Below are 26,782 nucleotides of genomic sequence, written 5' to 3'. Positions count from 1 at the left end.
GACTGTGCTCTCGCCGCAGAGGGAGGCGAGGAGAGGAGAAAGGGTGGGAGAGGGACCAAAATGGAAAGAGAGACAGACAGGGCACTGGGTAGTAGTTACCAGAAGAGAGAGAAATCGATGTTCCTGCTGTCAGGTTGGAAGCTCCCTGGGTGGAATATGAGGCTTTGCTCCCCCAACCCGAGCTGGACTTTAGGAGCAGCCCCTCCTCCTCTGCCCGGAGCCCAGGAATGATGAATACCCGGGTATTTTCCCTCTCTTTTGTTTTCTGCAGCATATTATACACAGCAAATTGATCACTTATGCTTTTTACACATTGCACTGTATCGTTGTAGCAGAACAGATCTCATGGCACCGTGGTGCTTTGGCAGAACCGCCTCGATTGCCGAATTGTCCAATTCTGCGCCGATATCTTAACATCTTAAACGCCAGTGATAATCGAGCTGATTCTGAGCTGGTGGCCCGCCTCGAGGCTTGGAAAACCTGAGCTCAGAGGGACAGACGGGTGCCGGCAAGCCCTCAGCAGTCCAGGCAACGTTTTGGAGCGAGGAACATTTAATACCTAAGGAATTCCGAGATTAGCTTTAATGTGGGAATTTCCCTAACAGAGCGAGGTCTGTGTGAGATGAGATGAGGTTAAACACCCTCCCCCGTGTCATAAACACCGGACAAATGCAGCGCCTCTCTGAAGGAAAGCGGGTCGAGACCCTTCACCCCGACCTTAAAAGGGGAGGTGGCCTCACTCCACCCTCTTCCCCTCAAAAACAAAAGGTGGGATGAAGGTGGAGCAAGAGGCCAGGAGTGATGATGGGTGGATCCAGGTGAGGAGGGGTGACGGGCAGATGGCAGAGGGGAGAGTGGGGATAGTGACTGAGGGTGGGAGGTGATGGGTGGATCCGGGTGAGGGGGGATGACGGGCAGATGGAGGAGGGGAGAGTGGGGTAGTGACTGAGGCTGGGAGGTGATGGGTGGATCCGGGTGAGAGGGGGTGACGGGCAGATGGAGGAGGGGAGAGTGGGGTAGTGACAGAGGCTGGGAGGTGATGGACAGATGGAGGAGGGGAGAGTGGGGTAGTGACAGAGGCTGGGAGATGACGGGCAGATGGAGGAGGGGAGAGTGGGGTAGTGACAGAGGCTGGGATGTGATGGGTGGATTTGGGTGAGGAGGGGTGAGTGGGGTAGTGACTGAGGCTGGGATGTGATGGGTGGATCTGGGTGAGGAGGGGTGAGTGGGGTAGTGACAGAGGCTGGGATGTGATGGGTGGATTTGGGTGAGGAGGGGAGAGTGGGGTAGTGACTGAGGCTGGGATGTGATGGGTGGATCTGGGTGAGGAGGGGTTAGTGGGGTAGTGACTGAGGCTGGGAGGTGATGGGTGGATTTGGGTGAGGAGGGGTGAGAGGCAGATGGAGGAGAGTGGGGTTAGTGACAGAGGCTGGGAGAGGATGGGTGGATTTGGGTGAGGAGGGGAGAGTTGGGTAGTGACAGAGGCTGGGATGTGATGGGTGGATCTGGGTGAGGAGGGGTTAGTGGGGTAGTGACTGAGGCTGGGAGGTGATGGGTGGATTTGGGTGAGGAGGGGTGACGGGCAGATGGAGGAGGGGTGAGTGGGGTTAGTGACAGAGGCTGGGAGGGGATGGGTGGATTTGGGTGAGGAGGGGTGAGTGGGGTAGTGACAGAGGCTGGGATGTGATAGGTGGATTTGGGTGAGGGGTGAGTGGGTTAGTGACAGAGGCTGGGAGGGGATGGGTGGATTTGGGTGAGGAGGGGAGAGTGGGGTAGTGACTGAGGCTGGGAGGTGATGGGTGAATCGGGTGAGTGGGGATAGTGACCGAGGCTGGGAGGTGATGGGTGAATCGGCTGAGTGGGGATAGTGACCGAGGCTGGGAGGTGATGGGTGAATCGGGTGAGTGGGGTTAGTGACAGAGGCTGGGAGGGGATGGGTGGATTTGGGTGAGGAGGGGAGAGTGGGGTAGTGACTGAGGCTGGGGTGCGATGGGTGGATCTGGGTGAGGAGGGGTGAGAGGCAGATGGAGGAGAGTGGGGTTAGTGACAGAGGCTGGGAGGGGATGGGTGGATTTGGGTGAGGAGGGGTGAGTGGGGTAGTGACAGAGGCTGGGATGTGATGGGTGGATCTGGGTGAGGAGGGGTGAGAGACAGATGGAGGAGGGGTGAGTGGGGTTAGTGACAGAGGCTGGGAGGGGATGGGTGGATTTGGGTGAGGAGGGGTGAGTGGGGTAGAGGCTGGGATGTGATGGGTGGATCTGGGTGAGGAGGGGTGAGAGACAGATGGAGGAGGGGTGAGTGGGGTTAGTGACAGAGGCTGGGAGGGGATGGGTGGATTTGGGTGAGGAGGGGTGAGTGGGGTAGTGACTGAGGCTGGGAGGTGGTAGGATCTGACAGGGGGACAAGACAGAGCAAGGAACCAAATAGGAGAGGTGGGAAGGGTGGATGGGACTGGGGTGGGTCTCCGAGCGGGGGGAGCAGCTGACAGCAGGGCCGTCCAGTTAGAGCGGTGCTGGCTGCAGGAAGCTGAGAGAGGAACTCGAAAGGGAAGTGTGAGGCAAAGTGAAAGCTAGCAAGCAGAAAAGGGGAAGCCAAAAGTGTCCGGCAGTCACGTGAGTAGGAGGGGTGGGGAGAGATCGGCCCGAAAACTAAAACCTAGTTGTGCAACGGGAGGCACGAAGTGAAGAGTTTCTGCTGACGTTGCCCGCTCAGCAAAAAGATTTGGTGGAAAGTTTTGCTGGATTGGAAACTGGCAAAGGGAGGACTTGTTGGGTGTGGACTGACTACCAGATAAAGACTGTGCACTTCATCAAAGTTCAGCTTCGAATGCCGGGGGGTACGCCCATCCCGAAATGCCCCTTGAGAAGGCGGTGGATGATGGGGGTATTTATTGATGGATGCCGCCTTTTAGAGGCACCGCTCCCTGAAGATGTCCTGGATACCGGAGGCTGGTGCCCGTGATGGAGCTGACTGAGTTTACAACTCTCTGCAGATCCTTTCCAATAGCCCAATCCCTCCACGCCATACCAGACGGCGACGCAGCCTGTCAGAATGCTCTCCACAGTACATTGACGGAAGTCTTCAGTGACAAACCAAATCTCAAGACTCCTCATGAAATATAACCTTCTGAACAGCTGCATCGTCACGTCGGGACCAGGTTCGGTCCTCACAGATCTGGACACCCAGGAGCCTGAAATGGCTCACCCTCTCCACTTCTGATCCCTCCGTGAGGATTGGTGCGTGTTCCCTCGCCCGACCCTTCCTGAAGTCCTCAATCAGCTCTCCAGGTCACACACCGTCCCAACTTGGAAATCCATCACTGTCAATGGGACTAAATCTTGGATCTCCCTCCCCAATAAGTCGACTTCACTACTTATTAAAATTTCTGTTTCTTTTTCCACTACTTATTTTAACTTTATTTAATATACATATTCTACTCTAATTAGGCTTTTTTCCTCTAAATCATGTAACGCATCGTGCTGCGGACATTAACCCCGATTCTGAAACGGCAGGGATAAGGGTTTCTGTACGTGGACCGGGCAGCAACGACGGAAAAGAGTGAGTCGGCATTTCGGGCCGGGACCGTCCGGCGGCATGTCTGCAAACATGCCTGCGGCAGCTTCTCTTTGGAACAGAGAGTGGCAGAGAAAGCGCCACGGGTAGACCGAGAGGTGAAGGCATTGTCTTGCCCCTCCAAGAGGCCCGTACAAGTGTCCCGTAACTCCGGGGTAGAAGCTGTCCTTGAGCCTGGCGGTACGTGATTTCAGGGTGCGGTGTCTTCTGCCCGACGTGGGGCGGGGGTGCGAAGAGGGAATGCCCAAGGTGAGGCAGCTGGAAGTGTCGGTGGGACGGGATTGGTTTCATGGTGAACTAGTACAGCTTCGATGGACCAAAGGGACTCTCTTCTCTTTAGAGATCACGGTCTTCAGCCAGCAATGTTGGTGCGAGGGGGGTCCTACAAATGGCTTCAAGAGGACAGGATTGCCCCACCCAAGGGAATTAACGATTCTGACAATGAATCGACCCGCGGTCACTGAGTTCCGCCACAGATTTGCTTCTGCCCCTGTTGGGTTTCGAACCTGCGTGGCTGGCCGGGCACTACCTGGTTGGACGAGCACTGACCAATCAGGCGGGTGTTCTGGTCACATGGTAACCCCTTCCCTGCCACACTTACCCGTCCTGCTTCGCTCCGTCGGCGGGTCGCCTGGCAGCAGGTTTGGGGGTGACGTCCAGGTCCCGGTCACCGGGCGGGGTGTCCTCGAAGGGGTTGGTGGGTCTGGCAGCGCTGGCGGTGGGTTGCTGCCGGTCAGGGAGTGACCCCTGCTCGCCGGGCTCTTCATCAGCCGCTGGGGGCCGGGTCGAGGCGGCCAAACTCGCTCCCGTGGGGCTCGGGGACGGGTGCTCCTTCTGGGGGCTGTGGTTTGCCACCGGCGGGGCAGGCGGCTCGTCACTCCGCATGAAGGGGTTTAAATAAGTGACGGGGCAGGGTGGGAGGGAAGGGCCCGTGGTCAGTCTGTACCAGGTCTCCCTCCCTTCATCCGGGCTGGCAGCTGCTGCTGAGGGAGAATGGACTTGATTCAGACACAGAGTGAATCTCCCTCCACACCGTCCCATCACACACTCCCGGGGTCAGACACAGAGTGAATCTCCCTCCACACCGTCCCATCACACACTCCTGGGGTCAGACACAGAGTGAATCTCCCTCCACACCGTCCCATCACACACTCCTGGGGTCAGACACAGAGTGAAGCTCCCTCCACACCGTCCCATCACACACTCGCGGGGTCAGACACAGAGTGAATCTCCCTCCACACCGTCCCATCACACACTCCCGGGGTTAGACACAGAGTGAATCTCCCTCCACACCGTCCCATCACACACTCCCGGGGTCAGACACAGAGTGAATCTCCCTCCACACCGTCCCATCACACTCTCCTGGGGTCAGACACAGAGTGAAGCTCCCTCCACACCGTCCCCTCACACACTCCCGGGGTCAGACACAGAGTGAATCTCCCTCCACACTGTCCCATCACACACTCCCGGGGTCAGAGACAGAGCGAAGCTCCCTCCACATCGTCCCATCACACACTCCTGGGGTCAGACACAGAGTGAAGCTCCCTCCACACCGTCCCATCACACACTCCTGGGGTCAGACACAGAGTGAAGCTCCCTCCACACCGTCCCATCACACACTCCCGGGGTCAGACACAGAGTGAATCTCCCTCCACACCGTCCCATCACACACTCCCGGGGTCAGACACAGAGTGAATCTCCCTCCACACTGTCCCATCACATACTCCCGAGGTCAGACACAGAGTGAAGCTCCCTCCACACCGTCCCATCACACACTCCCGGGGTCAGACACAGAGTGAAGCTCCCGCCACACTGTCCCAGTTCTATCCTATTCCCAACCCCTCTCAGATCGACTTCAGGAGGTGGGGTAGGGCTCAGGACTCACCTGACTGACCCCTGGTCAGCACTTGCTGAAGCCCAGTCCCGAGACGATCCTCTTCCTCCTCCAGAACTCCGAGGGGCTCGTTGGTGTCTGTGGGTAGAGCAAGGACAGTATTGTGGGCCAAGGTCAGGGGGCATCTGCTTCCTATCCACATTCAACACAATCGGCAGGGAAGGGTGTGTGTGTGTGGAGCGAGAGAGAGAGAGGGGGGGTTTAATAGAGGGCTTTCTCTACTGCAATGCACACTGGGTTATCTTGGCCTCCATGTTGCCTGTGGGTTCAGTTTACTGATAGCCCTGCCTAAACCTATTACATCTCGGGTGCGAAGGGGAAGTAGGTGGAAGTGAAAAGATCGCTGGGCAAGGGGATGAAGCACAAGAGAAAATGTGACTTGGGACATAAATGATAGATGAGCGCTGCACAGGAACAGGGTCTTCTTTGCACAAAGTTGTGCTCACCCAATTATGTTAGTAACACCGCACAACAAGTGTTTTGCTTCCAGAATACTTTTGGGTGCACCTTATGGACTTTGGGCTGCTGATCATGAAAGTCACCATCAAATTTCCTCATCATGCACCATTTAAAAAAATATTTGTTATTTCCATTCATAATTCAAGTCAGAGTAACTGATGCCAAGATGAAGGAAGGCATTTATGTTGGTCCATAAATCAAACAGGCTGTCAACGTCAGGCAATTTGAAGAACTTCTCGTGGGACCGGAGAAAATCGGTTTGGAAGGCATTCAAGAATGTTGCTGAAAATTTTCTTGGCAACGACAGAGCACCGAACTACATGCAGCTGGCTGACACCATGCTTCAAGCACACAAAACCACGAATTGCAACATGGCACTAAAGATCCACTTTCTGCATTCCCATTTAGACTTCTTCCCTGCAAATCCTGGCGTTGTCTGTGACGAGCACGGTGAAAGGTTTCCCCGGAACATTGTGGTCACGGAGAAACAATTTTGAGCAACTGGAATCCATCAGTGCTGGCTGATTATTGTCGGACACTTAAGCGAGAAGCCTCAGACACGGGACATCACCAACAGAACATCCTCAGCTGAGTTGGACAGTTGCAAAGCGTCAGCAGTTAAACACATTATATTCAATAAACATTCATTTCTTGTCTCTCCAAATTCCTACGTGATACGAGTGGTCTGAAATTAGATTCGGGTTCAGCTTCAGAAAAAGGACTTTCTGACGAAGCAGCACTTGTGAAAACCCCTGTTGCCCAGTGATGTTAAAAAGCAGTTAAGTTGTGACCTTGCGCTTTGCTGTTTTCCTGTGTCCCCCCCCCCCCCTCCACTTTCTCTGCGGCTGTTGTACTTTATTCTGCACCGTTACTGCTTTATCTTGTTCTTTGCGTGAACTGTGCAAAATCGTATCTCGGTACGTGTGACAATCACCAACTGGCAACTGTTCCACTCCCGGTATTTTCTCTACGGCTTGCAGAGGACATGAGAGGGGGAAAGACTTTTTAAAAAACAAACCCCAAGGGGCATCCAGTTCTCGCAGAGGGTGGCGGGTGCGTGGAACGAGTGGCCGGAGACGGGACGCGACGGCAACATTTTAAACTTGACAAGTTACGGTGCTCAAAACTCCTCATCTCATTTCTAAAGGGGCGTCCCTGTACTCGGAGGCTCAGCAGAACTGCCCATTAATTCCCCAGCTAGCCCCCCCCCCATCTCTCTTTCCCTCCAGAAAACAGCTTTACTGGCCCCGGAGTTCCCCTTCCCCGCCGCCCCGTGACTCCGCAACCTCCGCCTTCTCCAAAGGGACCCTGCCTCGAAACACGCCGTCTCGATGCCCTCGGCCGTTCGTCCCTCCCGGCACCTAACTTGGCAAGCGGGCCAATGAGGCCCCCTTCGCGGTGGAGGGGCAGCACCTCATACTCCGTCTGAGTTGCCTCCTACCTGATGGCGTGAGCATTGCTTTCTCCTTCCTTTCTCTCTTTCTTTCCCCCCCTCCCCTTCCCCTATTCCTCTCTCTGGCCTTTTACCCCTTCTCACCTGACTATCCCTCCCTTCCCCTTGGCTTCCCTCCTAACCTTTCTCTTACACTCCACTCTCCTCTCCTCACCTCTCAGATTCCTCCCTCTCCAGCCCTTGTCCTTTCCCACCCACCTGGCTTCACCCGTCACCTTCCAGCCGGCCTCCTCTCACTCACCCCCCCCCCGCCTTTTTATTCTGGCATCTTCCCCCTTCCTTCTCAGTCCCGAAGAAGGGTCCCGGCCCGAAACATCAATAGACAATAGGTGCAGGAGTAGGCCATTCTGCCCTTCGAGCCTGCACCGCCATTCACTATGATCATGGCTGATCATCCAGTCAGGATCCCGATCCTGCCCTCTCCCCATATTCCTTGACTCCGCTAGCTTTAGAGCTCTATCTAACTTTCTTAAAAACATCCAGAGAATTGGCCTCCACTGCCTTCTGAGGCAGAGCATTCCACAGATCCACAACTCTCTGGGTGAAAAAGTTTTTCCTCAACTCCGTTCTAAATGGCCTACCCCTTATTCTTAAACTGTGGCCTCTGGTTTTGGACTCCCCCCAACATCGGGATCATTTTTCCTGCCTCTAGCGTGTCCAATCCCTTAATAATCTTATATGTTTCAATCAGATCCCCTCTCATCCTTCTAAATTCCAGTGTATACAAGCCCAGTCGCTCCAATCTTTCAACATATGACAGTCCAGCCATTCCGGGAATTAACCTTGTGAACCTAGGCTGCACTCCCTCAATAGTAAGAATGTCCTTCCTCAAATTTGGAGACCAAAACTGCACACACATCGATTGTTTGTTCATCTCCAGCGATGCTGCCCGCCCGGCTGAGCCCCCCCAGCATTTTGTGCTATAGTCTCCTTTCTTCATCTTTGGATCCTTTTTCCCTCTTTTGGGACCTTTCCTTTTTTTTAAAGCTAAAACTTCTTTAATTGTACCCGCTCTAAAGTTCCAACACAGATGGAAAACATCCTCTCAACTCAGGCGGGTACGTAGACCGGAAAGGTTTTTGGGGGAAATGTAGGCAGGTGGGACTTGATTGGACGGACACATCGGCCAGTATCGATGAGATGGGCCAAAGGGCCTGTTTCTGTGCTGACTGTCCTCACACCCGCTCTCGGAGCCCTCGAGGGATTTGGGAGACGGAACGGAAAATGACATTGAGGGAGAAAATGAGCAAAAAAAATCTTTTCTTTATATTTTTGTAGGGCTGATTGTCCTTCGTAGAAATGGTTAGTGACAACGGCCAAGCCCCCCAGTCCCAACACCAAGAGGCAGCTCTGAGGAGAGGGCTGACCAATAGGAAAGCAGACCTAGTCGCAAACAACCAATCAGCATGCACGGTCCAGACTGCGACCCGCCCCTCCCCTCTCACCCTGGTCAATTGCTCAACAACAGGCAAACGAGGGCGCACGGACACGGGAAAAACATAAAGGATGTCCTGTCAGGACTGGTTTTTGACAGAATTCGTGCCTGCCTGGAACCGGGGTTTTATTCTTCTATGTTCCTCTCAGAATATAGGATAGGACAGTCCCATCAGATGTTATGATATTGGAGCGGAATCCGGCCATTCAGCCCATCGAGTCTGCCCCGTCATTTGATTGCTTTCCCATTCAGTCGCATTTTTTTCTGCCTCCCCCCCCCCCCCACAACCTTTGAAGCCCTTCCTGATCAAGAACGTCTGCCATAAATACACCCAAAGATTTGGCCTCCACAGCCGCCCGTGGCAGCGAATTCCACACAGATTCTCCACCCTGCGGCTGAAGAATTCCTCCTCATCTCTGTTCTCAATGGACGTCCCTCTATCCTGAGGCTGTGCCCTCGCATTCTGGACTCTCCTTCTGACAGAAACATTCTGTATTCATAAAAACAGAGAAAATCTACAGCACAGTACAGGCCCTTTGGCCCACAATGCTGGGCTGAACACGTACTTACTTTAGAAATTACTAGGCTTGCCCATAGCCCTCTAATTCTCTAAGCTCCGTGTACCTGTCCAGGAGTCCCTGAAAGACCCTATCGTATCTGCCTCCACCACCGTCACCGGCAGCCCATCCCACGCACTGACCACTCTCTGGGTAAAAAACTTACCCCTGACATCTCCTCTGTACCTACTCCCCAGCACCTTAAACCTGTGCTCTCTTGTGGCATCCATTTCAGCCCCGGGAAAAAGCCTCGACTATCCACACGGTCAATGTCTCTCGTCATCTTGTACTTGGCCACTCTGTCCAGGCCTTTCAGAATCCAAGAGGTTTCAACAAGATCACCCCCTACCCCTAGTCGGGGGTAGGAAGAAGCCTTTCGGACCATGATGTCAACCTAGTTCAGATAATGACTCCTAATCCATTCTCCTTGTATGTGGGATAAGACATAGGAGCAGAATTAGGCCATTTGACCCATCTAGTCTGCTCTGTGATTTCACCACGGCTGATCCATTTCCCTCTCAGCCCCCAATCTCCTGCCTTCTCCCCGTATCCCATCACGCCCTGACCGATCAAGAATCTATCCATCTCTGCCTTAAATATTCCCAATGACTCAGCCTCCACAGCCACCTGTGGTAACAAATTCCACACAGATTCACCGCCCCCAGCTAAAGAAATTCCTCCTCATCTCTGCTCTAAAAGGACGCCCCTCTATTCTGAGGCTGTGTCCTCTGGTCCTAGACTCCCCCACTATAGGAAACATCCTCTCCACATCCACTCTATCTGTGCCCTCTGGTCCTAGACTTCCCCACTATAGGAAACATCCTCTCCACATCCACTCTGTCTGTGTCCTCTGGTCCTAGACTTCCCCACTAAAGGGAACATCCTCTCCACATCCACTCTATCTGTGCCCTCTGGTCCTAGACTCCCCCACTATAGGAAACACCCTCTCCGCATCCACTCTATCTGTGTCCTCTGGTCCTAGACTCCCCCCACGACAGGAAACATCCTCTCCACATCCACTCTATCAGTGTCCTCTGGTCCCAGACTCCCCCACCATAGGAAACATCCTCTCCACATCCACTCTATCGGTATCCTCTGGTCCTAGACTCCCCCACCATAGGAAACATCCTCTCCACATCCACTCTAACTGTGTCCTCTGGTCCCAGACTCCCTCACTACAGGAAACATCCTCTCCACATCCACTCTATCTGTGCCCTCTGGTCCCAGACTCCCCCACTACAGGAAACATCCTCTCCACATCCACTCTATCTGTGCCGTCTGGTCCTAGACTCCCCCACGACAGGCAACATCCTCTCCACATCCAATCTATCTGTGTCCTCTGGTCCTAGACTTACCCACTATAGGGAACATCCTCTCCACATCCACTCTGTCTGTGTCCTCTGGTCCTAGACTTCCCCACTACAGGAAACATCCTCTCCACATCCACTCTATCTGTGTCCTCTGGTCCTAGATTCCCCCACGACAGGAAACATCCTCTCCGCATCCAATCTATCTGTGTCCTCTGGTCCTAGACTTCCCCACTATAGGAAACATCCTCTCCACGTCCACTCTATCTGTGTCCTCTGGTCCTACACTCCCCCACTATAGGAAACATCCTCTCCACATCCACTCTATCTGTGTCCTCTGGTCCTAGACTTACCCACTATAGGGAACATCCTCTCCACATCCACTCTGTCTGTGTCCTCTGGTCCTAGACTCCCCCACTATATGAAACATCCTCTCCACATCCACTCTATCTGTGCCCTCTGGTCCTAGACTCCCCCACTATAGGAAACACCCTCTCCGCATCCACTCTATCTGTGTCCTCTGGTCCTAGACTCCCCCCACGACAGGAAACATCCTCTCCGCATCCAATCTATCTGTGTCCTCTGGTCCTAGACTTCCCCACTATAGGAAACATCCTCTCCACGTCCACTCTATCTGTGTCCTCTGGTCCCAGACTCCCCCACGATAGGAAACATCCTCTCCACATCTACTCTATCTGTTTCCTCTGGTCCTAGATTCCCCCACTGTAGGAAACATCCTCTCCATATCCACTCTATCTGTGTCCTCTGGTCCAAGACTCCCCCACTATAGGAAACATCCTCTCCACATCCACTCTATCTGTGTCCTCTGGTCCTAGACTCCCCCACTACAGGAAACATACTCTCCACATCCACTCTATCTGTGTCCTCCGGTCCTAGACTCACCCACCACAGGAAAAGCCCCCCCACCCCCATTCTCTGCACATTCATAAGTCTGTCCACCTCTACATCGTGACTTTAATAGGTCACCATTCCACCTCCCTCACCCCAGGGGATAACAGTGCCAGCCCATCCAACCACTCCCCACAACGCAGGCCTTCCAGACCTGCCAAAGTCCCCAGGAATCCTTCTCTCTGGTTTAACGGAGTGGTAACCAGTACTGTGCTCAGCACCCTGTTGTCTCACCAGCACCAGGGTAACATCCCGCCCCAACGTTTGGACTCCGTGCCCAGGAGGGGATGAAGGCCAGCATGCCGGATGCTTTTTACAGCGTCCTGTCTACGTGTGGCTCCATTTTCAAGGAAACATGTAGCTGCCCTCTCCATATTCCCCGTCTTCCCAGGGCCCTACCACATACGTGTGCAAGTCCTGACTCAAGGGCGGAGATAGAGACCATTCAGCTCATCTATGTTGACTCTTGGAATACTATCCCACCCTCCGATATTGCCTGAATTCCACCCTCTGCAAATTCCTGTCAATTGCCCTCCCCCCAGTTCCTACCCTCACCCAAATTTAGGAGGGCAATTTACAGCGGGCAGTTTAGTCCACCGACACTGCCTGCCATTGGGATGTGAGAAGGAACTGGAAATCCCACAGGGTCACAGGGAGAATGTGCAAACTCCACACAGACAGCAGACACACACAAATCCACATCTCCCAATACACATAGACACACACACACCTCCTAATACGCACATAGTCTCTCTCTCTCTCACACACATCCACATCCCCATACACACACAGACACACAAACTCTCACACAAGCATCCACCTCCAAAATACACACACACTTCGCAAACACACTCACCCACACACACCTCCCAAAACACAGATTCATCCACACACACACCTCCTAAAACACACTCACCCACACACACATACACCCCCCAAAACACACTCACCCACACACACCTCCCAAAACACAGACTCACCCACACACACATACACCTCCCAAAACACATTCACCCACACACACCTCCTAAAACACAGACTCACCCACACACACACACCTCCTGAAACACAGATTCATCCACACACACACCTCCTAAAACACACTCATCCACACACACTTCCCAAACACACACACCTCCTAAAACACAGACTCACCCACACACACATACACCTCCCAAAACACACTCACCCACACACACTTCCCAAACACACACACACACCTCCTAAAACACACTCATCCACACACACACACACCTCCCAAAACACACTCATCCACACACACTCACCCACACACACCTCCTAAAACACAGACTCACCCACACGTCCCCACACGTCTCTCTCACACACACCTCTCAGATCCCAGCAGCCTTCTGTCTCCAAGAGACCTGAACGATGTGAGCTGTCTGTAACTGCAGGATTACCAACAGAGTTTGCAAAATCCGCAGGATTAAAGCATGGGGCAGATTTCATGCGTGGGGATATACTCGGGTCATTGAGGTAACGGGACGGTTTCGGGGGAGCCCATACTCTGGGAGGTAAGGTAGCGGACACACCTATCGCCCGTGCAAAGAGCACTAGAGGGAGCGAGCAAGACACGGCGATTTCAAACACACGGGCCAGATCTCATTCCACACCCGGAGCCGGGCACCTGCAACAAACAGCCCAGTGCGGGTTAACAGGACCGAAGCAAAGCGCCAAATCCAGTCCTCACCCACCTGTCCGCCGGTCCAGCTTAAAGAGAGACTTAAAGCCTGCGACAGAACCAGAGGGAGTTTTCAGGCAGAGCAACGGCAAGGACGGAAGTAAAACAGGCATCTTTAAATCGCCCTAAAAAAAAGATGCCGCCTCCCAGAATCCAGAACTCTCATGGAGGCAAAGACCCCCCCTCCCCTTCCCCATCTCCTCGCAGGTCCCACACCACCAGGTTCAGGAACAGCGAGTCCCTGCATCAAGTCCCGAAAACGCTGGCTGTCCGCTCTTTTCCATCGATGCTGCCTGGCCTGCTGAGCTCCTGCAACATGGTGTGTGTGTGTGTTTCTCCCAACCCTCCGGGTCTTGAACCGACCGGCACAACCCCGATCACTACCCAGCGCCTCTCTCACCCCAGGCGGTTGAGGAAGTTTGGTGTGGGGGCCCCCAGATCCTCAGGACTTTCCACAGGGGCATGATTGAGGGCATCCTGACTGACCGCATCACTGCCCGGTACGGGAACTGTACCTCCCTCAATCGCAGGGGCATGATTGAGGGCATCCTGACTGACCGCATCACTGCCCGGTACGGGAACTGTACCTCCCTCAATCACAGGGGCATGATTGAGGGCATCCTGACGGGCTGAATCACTGCCCGGTACGGGAACTGTACCTCCCTCAATCGCAGGGGCATGATTGAGAGCATCCCGACTGGCTGCATCACTGCCCGGTATGGGAACTGTACCTCCCTCAATCGCAGGGGCATGATTGAGAGCATCCTGACTGGCTGTATCACTGCCCGGTACGGGAACTGTACCTCCCTCAATCACAGGGGCATGATTGAGGGCATCCTGACGGGCTGAATCACTGCCCGGTATGGGAACTGTACCTCCCTCAATCACAGGGGCACGATTGAGAGCATCCTGACTGGCTGTATCACTGCCCGGTACGGGAACTGTACCTCCCTCAATCGCAGGGGCATGATTGAGAGCATCCTGACTGACTGTATCACTGCCCGGTACGGGAACTGTACCTCCCTCAATCGCAGGGGCATGATTGAGAGCATCCTGACTGACTGTATCACTGCCCTGTACGGGAACTGTACCTCCCTCAATCACAGGGGCATGATTGAGAGCATCCTGACTGACTGTATCACTGCCCGGTACGGGAACTGTACCTCCCTCAATCGCAGGGGCATGATTGAGGGCATCCTGACTGGCCGCATCACTGCCCGGTACGGGAACTGTACCTCCCTCAATCGCAGGGGCATGATTGAGGGCATCCTGACTGGCTGCATCACTGCCCGGTACGGGAACTGTACCTCCCTCAATCGCAGGACTCTGCAGAGAGTGGTGCGGACAGCCCAGCGTATCTGTAGATGGGAACTTCCCACTATTCAGGACATTTACAGAGACAGGTGTGTAAAAAGGGCCCGAAGGATCACTGGGGACCCGAGTCACCCCAACCACAAACTGTTCCAGCTGTTCCCATCCGGGAAACGGTACCGCAGCATAAAAGCCGGGACCGACAGGCTCCGGGACAGCTTCTCCCACCAGACTGATGAACTCCCGGTGATATGAGTATCTCTCTGTCCTATTTATTATAAATTACTGTGACTGCACTCAGCACATTCAGACAGAGGTGTAAAGATTTTTACTCCTCACGTATATGAAAGGTGTATTGCAAGTGATAAAACCAATCGCGTTCTTTCTTGTGTGGTTGATGTTTGTCTCCCTGCTCCGCGGCGCTGCTGACTTGGCTTTGGCTTTGGACGCGGGTCTGAGCACAGTACTCAGGCCCCCCTCCCTCCCCGGCCAGCTGAGGGAACGCCTCACCTGCTTGGGGGGAGGTCCACTACTGCGCCCGGTGCACCCGACGCGGGCCGCCTCGACCAGACCCCGCCGGTGAATTGGGGGTCCGCCACCAGCGTTTTAATTCCCGTCCCGACGTGTCGGCCCACGGCCCCCTCTCGAGCCGAGGTGAGGCCACCCTCACGTTGGAGGAGCAACAGCGTGGCCAAATTGAGGCTGTGGTACTGATGACAGGGGGAGGGCGAGTGACGAGGTTCGGGGAGTTAGCTGCCTCTGAGGTTGGGATCTCAGGATTGCTGCCCGTGCCACGTGCTGGCGAGGTCAGAGCCAGCTGTTCAACATGTGGCTCAGGAGACGGGGCAGGAAGGAGGGTGACAGATTCCTGGATCGCTGGGTTCTCCTCCGGAGGGGGTGGGACCTGTACAGAAGGGACGGTTTGCACCTGAACCGGAGGGGGACGAATACCCTGGTGGGAAGGTTCACTAATGCAGAAGAGTGGGGTTTAAACTAGTTTCAGGGGGATGGGAACAGACAGTGGAGCGGTTCCGGAGAAAGATGTTGGTGAGCCTCCGTACAAAGTCTTGAATCAGAAGCTCGAGCACGGTGGGGCGAATGTTCTGAGCTGTCTTGACTTCAACGCGGGAAAGGCAGATGAGCCCAGGGCATTGGTGAGAGGGGCAGGACAGGCAGCTCAGTGTTCCATTGTTTTCGACGTGACGGAGCGGGAGGGATTAAAGGACGAGAGGTGGTGGCACTAAACAGGGAAAATCTCACAGCAGTTGCTCGGTCTGGACAGACCGGGGTGGAACTGAGGAAGAAGAAAGTTAGCGGGATGATATTACAGACCACTCAACGGCCCACGGGATTGAGAGGAGCAAATTTGTAGAGATGGCAGACTGTACAAGGTTGTGATAGTGGGTGATTTTAACTTTCCACGTATCGACTGGGACGCTCTTACTGTAGAAGGTCGGGATGGGAAGGAGTTTGTCAAATGTGTTCAGGAAAGCTTCTGCAATCAGTGTGCAGAAGCCCCAGCTCGAGGAGGGTGACATTTGATCTACCATTGGGGAATGGGACGGGGCAGGTGACTGAAGTTTGTGTCGGGGAACATTTGGCATCCGGTGACCACAATGACTTTGGTTTCACAACAATTATGCAAAAAGATAGATCCGGTCTGCGGGTTGAGATTCTAAATCGGAGACAGGCCAATTTTGCCGTTAACAGAAAGGATTGGCAAGTGTGGATCGGGACCGGCTGTTTTCTGGAAAATGGGAGGCCTTCAAAAGTGAAATTTTGAGAGTACAGAGTTTGTAGGTTCCCGTCAGAATAAAAGGTAAGGATAACAGGTTGAGGGAAGGTTTTGGAGAGATATTGAGGCTCTATTAAGAAAAGGGCAGAGATACAGAGCGGGTATAGGCAGACAGGAACAAATGAGGTGCTTGAGGAGTGTAAACAATGAAAGAGAACTCAAGAAGGAAATCAGGAGGGCTAAGGGAAGGCACGGGGTTGCTCTAGCAGACGAGGTGAAGGAGAATCCTGAGAGATTCTACAGATCTGTTCAGAGCAAAAGGATTGCAAGGGACAAAACAGATGGGAGATATATTAAATGGATTTTTTCCATCTGTATTTACTCAGGAGATGGACACAGGCAAAGCAGCATCGACTTTTCATGGGCCCTGTACAGGTTACAGGGGAGGAGGCATTTGCTGTCTCCAGGCAAATCAGGGTGGATCAATCCCCAGGGCCTGACAAGGCGTTCCCTTGGACCCTGTGGGAGGCAAATGCAGAAATTGCTGGGGCCCAAGCAGAGGTATTAAAAAATATCCTTAACCAGGGGTGAGGTCCGAAAGCATTGGAGGGTAGCCAATGTTGTCCCACTGTTTAATAAAAGCTTTAAGAATAAGCCAGAGAATTTAGGCTGGTGAGCCAAGCCTGGAACCATCAGTTGTGGGAAAGTTACTGGAAGGTATTTGAAGGGACTGGAGTCATGAGTGTTTGGAGGTACATGGACTGATTCGGGACAGTCAGCATGGCTTCATGTGTGGTAGGTCATGTCTAACCAATTTTATAGAATTTTTTGAGGAAACTACCAAGAAACGATGAAGACAAGGCAGTGGATGTAGTCTACGTGGACTTTAGCAAGGCCTTTGACAAGGTCCCACAGGGGAGGTTGGTCAAGAAGGTTCAGTCACTTGGCGTCCAAGATGAGGGAGTAAATTGGATTAGACATTGGGTTTGTGGGAGAAGCCGGAGAATGGTAGTGGAGGGTTCCCTCTCTGACCGGAGGCCTGGGACTAGTGGAGTGCCGCAGGGATCGGTACTGGGTCCATTGTTTGTCATCTTTATCAACGATCTGGGTGATAATGCGGTAAAGTGGATCAGCAAATTTGCAGATGACACCAAGATCACGGCGTAGTATTAAAGGTCACAGTGGGATCTGGACCAGCTGGAGCAATGGGCTGGAAAATGGCAGGTAGAATTTAATGCAGACAAGTGAGAGGTTTTGCAATTCAGTAGGACCAACCTGGGTAGGTCTTACACTGAACGGTCGGGCACTGAGGAGTGTGATAGAACAGAGGGATCTGGGGATACAGGTACATAATTTCTTGAAAGTGGCAGCAAAGGTAAACGGTTGTAAAGAAGGCACATTGGCCTTCATAAATCAAAGTATTGGGTACAGGAGATGGGATGAAGTTGTATAAGACATTGGTGGGGCCTAATTTGGAGTATTGTGTGCAGTTTTGGTCACCTACCTACAGGAAAGATGTAAATAAGGTTGAAAGAGTACAGAGAAAATTTACAAGGGTGTTGCCGGTTCTGGAGGACCTGAGTTATAAGGAAAGATTGAACAGGTTAGGACTTTATTCCTTGGAATGTAGAAGATTGAGAGGAGATTTGATACAGGTATACAATATTATGAGGGTAAATACAAGCAGGCATTTTCCACTGAGGTTGGGTGGGACTGCAACCAGAGGTCAAGGGTTAAGGGTGAAAGGGGAGAAGCTGAAGGGGAAGACGAGGGGGAACTTCTTTACTCAGAGGGTGTGGGAACGAGCTGCCAGCACAAGTGGCGTGTTGCAGTGTTCTGCGGCCGCATAACAACAAGTTTCTCGTGGCAAGCCAGCGACACTAAATCTGATTTTCTGAAAGAGGGGGGCATCTCAGATGTCGCGGAGTGGAAGGCCTCACCCTCAAGAACAGAAGTGAGGGAGGCGAAGAAACTGACAGAAAGGAATGGCGCCCGTGCAAGAGGCAGCAAGAGGAGGTGTGGTCCGGTTAGGTGGAGGATGGAGATGTCTAGACAGAGTCCAGACTGGTGAAGGGTCTGAATGTTGTCCAGGTGTCTCGATGACCCGAAACGCCATCTGTTGATTTCCTTCCACACCCGCAGAATTAGGCCACTCAGCCCGTCGAGTCTGCTCTGCCCTACCATTCCTCTCAACCCCACTCTCCTGCCTTCTGCCAATGGTTCCCCATTAATGAAGGGCCTACAAACCTCCGCTTTAAGTGTACCCGAAGACTCAGGTCTCTTGTCGTTTTGCACAGCTCTGTCACGTTCCCCCTCGGCCTTCTTTGCTCCAGAGAGAGGAAAGCTCCGATCTTTTGGCAAGATTTGAGGGAAATTCAAAACCGGAGTGCACAGGTGAGAGGGAAAGGTTTGAAAAGTTTGACAAGTTCTTCCAAGCAGAGGATGGTGAGTTGTAGGGGACAAGATGCCAGTGGAAGATGTAGAGGCAGCTACGATGACAACATTTAAAAGATATTTGGACAGGCAGAGACGAGACAATCTGCAGTTGGTGATGAAGGGTTCACTCTTTTCCATCGACGCTGCCTGGGCTGCTGAGCTCCTCCAGGTTTAGCGGGAAAGGGCCAAAAGGAGGCCAACGGGACCGGCTCAGATTGGCAGGGACGAGATGGGCCGAAGGGCCAGTTTCTGTTTTGTATTACGTGATAGCTCTGCAACCTCCACCCCCTGGCAGGCAACCCACACACACACAAGGCCGGAGGAACTCTGAGGGTGAGGCGGTGTCAATGGAGGGGGGATAATCAGTCAGCGTTTCAGACCGGGACCCCTCCTCCAGGAAGCCAGAATAGGAAGGTGGCAGGTGATAGGCAGGGAGGGCGAGAGGTGAAGTAAGAAGCTGAGAGGTGATTGGTGGAAAGGGTAAAGGGCTTGAAGAAGAAGGGATCTGATAGGAGAGGAGAGTGGGCCGCGGGAGGAAAGGGAGGGAACCAGAGGAATGGGTGGGCAGTTGCTGAGGGGGAGGAGGTGTGCGAGGGCCCTTGGAATGAGGGAAAACAAAAGAAATGGGGGGGGTGGAGGGAAGTTTGAGGAATCGATGTTCCTGCCATCAGGTTGGAGGGTTCCCGGACGGAATACAAGACGTTGCTCCTCCCCCCGGAGCGTAGCCTCGTCGCGGCAGTGGACCGAATTGTCGGAATTGCAACGGGCGGCCGCCGGGAGATCCTACCCCCTTCGAGGCAGACAAAGCGGAGGCACTCGGCAAAGCGGACTCCCAACCTGCACCGGGCCTCACTGAGGCGGGGGAGGCCGCACTGGATCCCCCAGCGAGGGCGAGGTCCGTTTGCCCGTGTCAGGGCCCTTGGGCTGTGAGGTAACCCCCCCACCCCCCCCGGCCCTTCCCACTCACCCCTCGCCTTGCTGGTCCGGTCCTCCTGCCACGACCTCCTCCGGTCTCCCTCCTCCTCGTCGCTGTCGCCGGCGAAGTCGTCCAGGTTACCGATGTCACTCTGCTTCACGCTCATCAGGCTGGCCAGGCTCTGCATGTCCTCGTCCCTGTGGGGCGCGGGGTGGGAGAGGGGGAAGAAGGAAGTCCAGAGTTAGTGGACGACCTGGGCACCCCGTCCCTTCCCCCCTGCCCGGGACGTGTGGCAAATCACTGATTCCACTGCCCGGGAGATTCCGCGGGTGCTGGGTAACTGCAGTGACACGCGGAGGAGCTCAGGAGGTCAGGGGGCATCCTTTTGGGTGGGGCTCCAGACTTGCTTATTTTCATTGTCGTTTTCTGCACTGCCTTGAATTTTTATACAGTGGACTCTGGTTAATTGGGACACATTGGTACCCAGTACATATTGGACCGAGTACGTGGGTGACCCAATTACCCGAAGTATCGTGGGAATAGTTAAAGAGGCATACAAAAAAGAAAAGAGGAACTAATATGAAATGCAGACAAATTAGAACCCTGCCATATGACTACAGTGCATAAAACCGTGTATTAGTTCCTAATAATTATCGACGTAGGAATTAGTTCAGTGGACGCTGCCGTGTTCTTTTGATTGACTGTAAGTGAACAGAACCGGCACAGACACCTCGTGCAGGTGATGGACTGCCTTCATCTCATCCTTTCGACGACTGCACCCTCCAAATCTTCATTCGAGGTGGCTGCCGATGCCCAAACTCTTCGTAGCCTCCATCTTGCCAGCGGCATGAAATCGTTCCACGTCCGCTCCCGACGAGCCTGCCAGCTTGGAACCGTGGCAAGCAACGCGGCTTGCTTCTCTCAGTGACCAAAATCACTGCTCTTCGCACAGCTGGCGCTACTTAAAAACAGTTCGCTCCAAGCACGGTGTAGCGTCTAACGGACACACAAGTGCCCGCGACCGACACTGGTTAGAACTTGTTTGGCAACAGCCCCCCGTCCCAATTAAGTGTCAAATTGTCCCAAATAAATGAAGGAAATCCCGGTAACTTTCTCCACTTGTATTAGTTCTTCAAGAGCTGTCTCAAGTAAGCAGCTGCCCTGATTAACCGATGGGGCAATTAACCAGAATCCACTGGGAGTTTCCCAGTAGATACAGTTGCCTCTGAACTTTTCTTGGAAATTTTGGTCCCAGAGGCAAATATCATATTACTTGACTCTGGCTTCCTGACTGGTTCCTGTCATCAGTGGAATTTGATGCTACTGCGGTAGTTTTGGTAGTGTGCTCATTTGTTTGCATCTCCTTTCTTCACCCTCTTTTCCCTACTGCTTCCTTCCTCCGTTCTCTCCTCGTCTTCTTTGCAGACCGTGAGATGTAGGGGCAGGTTTCACCACTCTCCATTCTATCCTGGCTCAGCACACCCATACACCTGCCTTCTTGCCATAATCAGGAAACTATCAATTTTCCCTTTAAATATGCCCACGGTGTTGGCCTCGGGCTGCAACCCTTCGGTGTTCCTCCAGCATTTTTTGCACTTTGCTCCGATTTCATAGAACGCAGAGATCTCCAGCACATTACAGGCCCTTCGGCCCACAATGTTGTGTTGACCATGTAACCTGCTCTAGAGACTGCCTAGAATTTCCCTATTGCATAGCCCTCTATCTTGCTAAGCTCCATTTATAGAACCATAGAACATTACAGCACAGAAACAGGCCTTTCGGCCCTTCTTGGCTGTGCCGAACCATTTTTCTGCCTAGTCCCACTGACCTGCACCTGGCCCATATCCCTCCATACCCCTCTCATCCATGTACCTGTCCAAGTTTTTCTTAAATGTTAAAAGTGAGCCCGCATTCACCACTTCATCTGGCAGCTCCTTCCACACTCCCACCACTCTCTGTGTGAAGAAGCCTCCCCTAATGTTCCCTTTAAACTTTCCCCCTTCACCCTTAACCCATGTCCTCTGTTTTTTTTCTCCCCTGGCCTCAGTGGAAAATGCCTGTTTGCATTCACTCTATCTATACCCATCATAATTTTATACACCTCTATCAAATCACCCATCATTCTCCTATGCTCCAGGGAATAAAGTCCTAACCTATTCAACCTTTCTCAATAACTCAGTTTCTCAAGTCCCAGCAACATCCTTGTAAACCTTCTCTGCACTCTTTCAACCTTATTAATATCCTTCCTGTAATTCGGTGACCAAAACTGCACACAATACTCCAAATTCGGTCTCACCAATGTCTTATACAACCTCACCATTACATTCCAACTCTTAGACTCAATACTTTGATTTATAAAGGCCAATGTACCAAAAGTTCTCTTTACTACCCTATCTGCCTGTGATGCCACTTTTAGGGAATCTGTCCAGGAGTCTCTTAAAAGACCCTATCATATCCACCTCCACCACCGTTGCCGGCAGCCCATCCCACACACTCACCACTCTCTGAGTGAAAAACTTACCCCTGACATCTCCTCTGTACCTACTCCCCAGCACCTTAAACCTGTGTCCGCTTGTGGCAACCATTTCAGCCCTGGGAAAAAGCCTCTGACTATCCACACGATCAATGCCCCTCATCATCTTATACACCTCTATCAGGTCACCTCTCATCCTCCGTCACTCCAAGGAGAAAAGGCCGAGTTCACTCAACCTATTCTCATAAGGCATGCTCCCCAATCCGGGCAACATCCTTGTAGATCTCCTCTGCACCCTTTCTATGGTTTCCACGTCCTTCCTGTAGTGAGGCGACCAGAACTGAGCACAGTACTCCAAGTGGGGTCTGACCAGGGTCCTATATAGCTGCAACATTACCTCTCGGCTCTTGAACTCAGTCCCATGGTTAATGAATGCCAACACACCACACACCTTCTTAACAACACTGTCAACCTGCGCAGCAGCTTTGAGGGTCCAATGGACACGGACCCCAAATTTTCTCAGATCCCCCTCACTGGCAAGAGTTTTACCATTTCAATTCCCCCAGAGCCCCTCAGAACTCTCCCCCACCCCCCCACGTCTACTCTCACTGCCCTCATATTCTCTACAAACCTCCGCCTCTACTGCAAAAAGACGTCCCATCACCCTCCGACATCCCCCCCCACCCCACGCAGTGGCCAAGGAGGAGGGTGACCCTGGCAGGCACTGGGAGAGAACCATAGCACGGTGGGTCGGGACGGGGTGGGACGGGTCTGGACGGGATGGGTCGGGACGGGGTGGGACGGGACGGGATGGGTCGTGTTGGGACAGGACAGGTTGGGACGGGACGGGACGGGTCTGGACGAGACGGGTCGGGACGGGACGGGACGGGTCGGGTTGGGATGGGACGGGATGGGTCGTGTTGGGACAGGACAGGTCGGGACGGGACGGGTCTGGACGAGACGGGTCGGGACGGGACGGGACGGGTCGGGTTGGGACGGGACGGGATGGGTCGTGTTGGGACAGGACAGGTCGGGACGGGGTGGGGTTGTGGTTGGAAGGGTGCCCGACACTCACGTAGCCCGGCCCTCTTGCAGGAAGACGCAGGAGAGGGAGAGCTGGAGCGTGGCCGAGATGACCTTGACGGAGAGGGGCTTCAGCTGGAGCCTGACGTCGGTCACGGTGGGCGTGGGGCTGGCGTAGCGCTTCATGCTGATGTCCACCGCCGCCAGAACCTTTCGCCGCCCCTTGCTCTCCTGAAAGGCAAAGGCAGAAGCCGGTCAAATTCTGGCAATCCGGCACCGGTGAGGTCGGACCAGCTGATCCTCCGCACCATCTTTGTACCATGTAAAAACACTTTCTGAAGAACGTTACGCCATAGGATTATAAAGTTCGAAAAGTTCAAAGTAAAATTTATCATCAGAGTACAGAAACGTCACCACGTACAATCCTGAGATTAATTTTCCTGCGGGCATCCTCAGCCAATGAATAGAGTTGATCCTGTGATCAACGAAAGATCAACCAGCGTGCAGAAGACAGGAGACTGTGCAAATGCAAACAGTTATGTACTTAATAGTTATATTTGAGCAACCTTGCTCGGTTAGGCACTCCTGTCCTTGAACTAATTCATTACGGCTTGCACGTTAAAAATACGCAAACTGCACGCGTCATCAAACACCCGTGTGATGCGTGCGCACCTCGCCTGAAGCAAAGCCGCAAAGTTACACCCGCAATTCGGAGTCCCCGCGTCCCCGCTCGAACTAGCTTCATGTTTTGAAGTTCTTTTTTGAAGTCCTCCAGGACGTGTCCTCTTCCCGTTACCACCAGTGGAGACGAGGCGCAGGAGCGTGAAGACCCACACTCACTGTTGAAGTTACACCTTCTTCCCCTCAGTTCTTCTGGGGTTGAGAGGGTGAACAGCTTCAAGTTCCTCAGCATCCACACCACCGAGGACCTCGCGTGGTCTGTACACACCGGCTGTGTACACAACAGCTCCTCTTTCACCTCAGTCGGTTGAGGAAGTTTGGTGTGGGGGCCCCCAAATCCTCAGGACTTTCTACAGGGGTACGATTGAGAGCATCCTGACTGGCTGCATCACTGCCCGGTACGGGAACTGTACCTCCCTCAATCACAGGGGCATGATTGAGAGCATCCTGACTGACTGTATCACTGCCCGGTGCGGGAACTGTACCTCCCTCAATCGCAGGACTCTGCAGAGAGTGGTGCGGACAGCCCAGCGCATCTGTAGATGTGAACTTCCCACCATTCAGGACATTTACAGAGACAGGTGTGTAAAAAGGACCCGAAGGATCACTGGGGACCCGAGTCACCCCAACCGCAAACTGTTCCAGCTGCTCCCATCCGGGAAACGGTACCGCAGCATAAAAACAGGCTCCGGGACAGCTTCTTCCACCAGGCTGTCAGACAGATTACCTCACACTGACAGAACTGTATTTCTATGTTATATTGATTGTCCTGTTGTACATAATATTTATTATAAATTACTATAAATTGCACATTGCACATTCAGATGGGGACATAACGTAAAGATTTTTACTCCTTGTGTATGTGAAAGATTGTAAGTAATAAAGTTAATTCAATCCAATCCTTAACAGTCCATAAACCCATGAACGCTAGCTCGTTACCCATCTTTTGCATACTTGTGTATTTATGGTAATTCATAGTAATTTTAATGTTTTGCAAAATACAAATTTCACAAAACGCTGGAGGAGTTTGGGCATCATCTACGGACGAGAATAAGCAGTCGACATTTTGGGCCGAGACCCTCCATTAGATCTCTGCCCGAACCGTTGACTCTTTCTTCTCCTCTCCGGACGCTGCCTGTCCTGCTGAGTTCCTCCGGCATTTTCTCTGCGCGTCTGCTTAAGATTCCCAACGTCTGCAGGAGCTCTGGCGTTACGGCGTACACCAGTGGTAATGCACCTGACGCCCTTGGAGTGTGGGAGGAAAGCAGGACGCCCGGGGAAAACCTGTGCAGTCATGTGGTGGGGGGGGACATGAAAATCTGCGCGCGCGCGCGCGCAGGCACACACAGAGCGCCGGAGGTGGTGATCGAACCAGGGCCTCTGGAGCAGGCACAGGCTGCCTGGCCCTCTCGTCTCTGTGAGATCCTGCTCCTTGGCTGCTCCTCGCGCCTCTTTCAACTCTCCACTCAGTTTGAGTCGCTGAGCCCCGATGCTGTTGGAAATTTTATCGAAATTCTGAGACTGATGGCGTCTTCCGGTTCTGTGTTAATTTTTCCATGTTCACGCCCATTCTTTCCACGCTGTCGACTGGCGGGCCAGGCTGATATATCCGTGTTTGTGCGAGGAAGGGGGTCAGGGGTCGCGATTTTCTTTTTGTTTCTCTCTCTTTTCGTGCGGGTGGGAGGTGGTCCTCGTCTTTCTTTCGCCGACTTGCACGGCTTCCTGCATCGTGTGGCTAGCTGGAGAAGACAGATCTCAGAGTTGTACTCTGCATCGCAGTGGTGAATCAACTGGACTTGCCACGGTACGTTTTGCCCCCTCACCCGAGAGGCTTCTTCAGTTCTGCTCCACGGCGGGCAGTTTTCCAGCTTACAAACTCTGAGAGATGTTTCGAGGCGCTGCAGTCATATCTGGGTCGTTGAGGGTCATTAGTCTTATGGGTGGAGGTGTGAACTGGCTGGGGTCGAGATGTTAGGACTGTGGTGTTAGTAACTGACAGGTGGTACCGGACCTCAACCCCTCTGTTCAGGGGTGGGTTTTCCAGTTTGACAAAGCTGGCTTCTTTAACCCCTCTTTCAAGCCAGCTGCCCTCCCTGTCCAATGTGTGCACATTGTTATAATCGGGGTGGGGGGGGGGTGTCCCTTGTCCTTTAGGTGTGGATAATGCAGCCGAGTCTTGACCCGAGGCGTTGGCCCTCCGACGCTGTAGAGGGACGGCGGGTGGTTTGAAAGAGGCTGAAGTGTACAGTGAAGTGAGCGGCTTGCGCGGGAGACCAGCACAGTCTGAACCTTCGGCAGGGAGTGGGGGAGGAAGCCCACAATCGCCAGACAATCGCGATTCACAGACCCTGGCCTGCATGTCTTCGGAACAAGGGAAACGCGAAAGCTCCGTACGGGCAGCGGCGGGAACTGAACCCTTAACCGGAGACCACTACGACAGTGGGTGCTCTAACCGCGCTGTCCAGGGCTAGTAGGGGGCGAGCCGGACCGAAGGGCCTGACTGGCTCCCGCCCTCGCTCTCTGACGCCAGACTGGGACGCCGCCTCACGCCAGAGAAAGGCAGGTTCCTGGGTTTATGAGAGACTTACGTTTTCAATCATAAACGTCCACGATTTATCATCGAATTCCTCAGCAAGGGGATCCTGGAAAGGAAATACAAATGAGGAAGATTTAGAGAGGGAGTAGAGGAGGCGTAACAGGACACTGCCTGTATTAGAGAGCGGGTCTTACGAGGGCTGAGTGAACCCCTTCATATATTATCAATCACTACACATTTATGTTATAAATTACTCATTTCGAAGGAGATGTGAAAGTACAGATTTTTACTCCTCATGATTATGAAGGATGCAAGTGACAATTCAATTCAGGAGGAGGAGAGGCAACACTCACAAAATGCTGGAGGAGCTCAGATGGTCAGG

General features: G+C 53.2%; 1 protein-coding gene across 6 annotated transcripts in view; it reads right to left on the bottom strand.

The window, feature by feature from the left end:
- The window catches only part of LOC132383941 (EH domain-binding protein 1-like), a 142,707-nt gene that overhangs the window by 43,161 nt on the left and 72,764 nt on the right, over window positions 1–26,782 (bottom strand). For 5 of the 6 annotated variants that reach the window (XM_059955132.1, XM_059955129.1, XM_059955127.1 and 2 more), the window contains exons 4-8: window positions 26,453–26,506; window positions 23,236–23,414; window positions 19,739–19,884; window positions 5,459–5,545; window positions 4,175–4,556 (exon numbers count right to left, since the gene is read on the bottom strand). In XM_059955132.1, the coding sequence (XP_059811115.1) occupies window positions 4,175–4,556; window positions 5,459–5,545; window positions 19,739–19,884; window positions 23,236–23,414; window positions 26,453–26,506 (848 nt within the window). The remainder of the gene's footprint in view (window positions 1–4,174; window positions 4,557–5,458; window positions 5,546–19,738; window positions 19,885–23,235; window positions 23,415–26,452; window positions 26,507–26,782) is intronic. The other variant, XM_059955128.1, reaches the window with a different exon arrangement.

This window comes from Hypanus sabinus, chromosome 31 (assembly GCF_030144855.1).
Source record: "Hypanus sabinus isolate sHypSab1 chromosome 31, sHypSab1.hap1, whole genome shotgun sequence".
Classification (NCBI taxonomy): Eukaryota; Metazoa; Chordata; class Chondrichthyes; order Myliobatiformes; family Dasyatidae; genus Hypanus; species Hypanus sabinus.
This window is presented reverse-complemented; position numbering and strand designations above follow the sequence as displayed.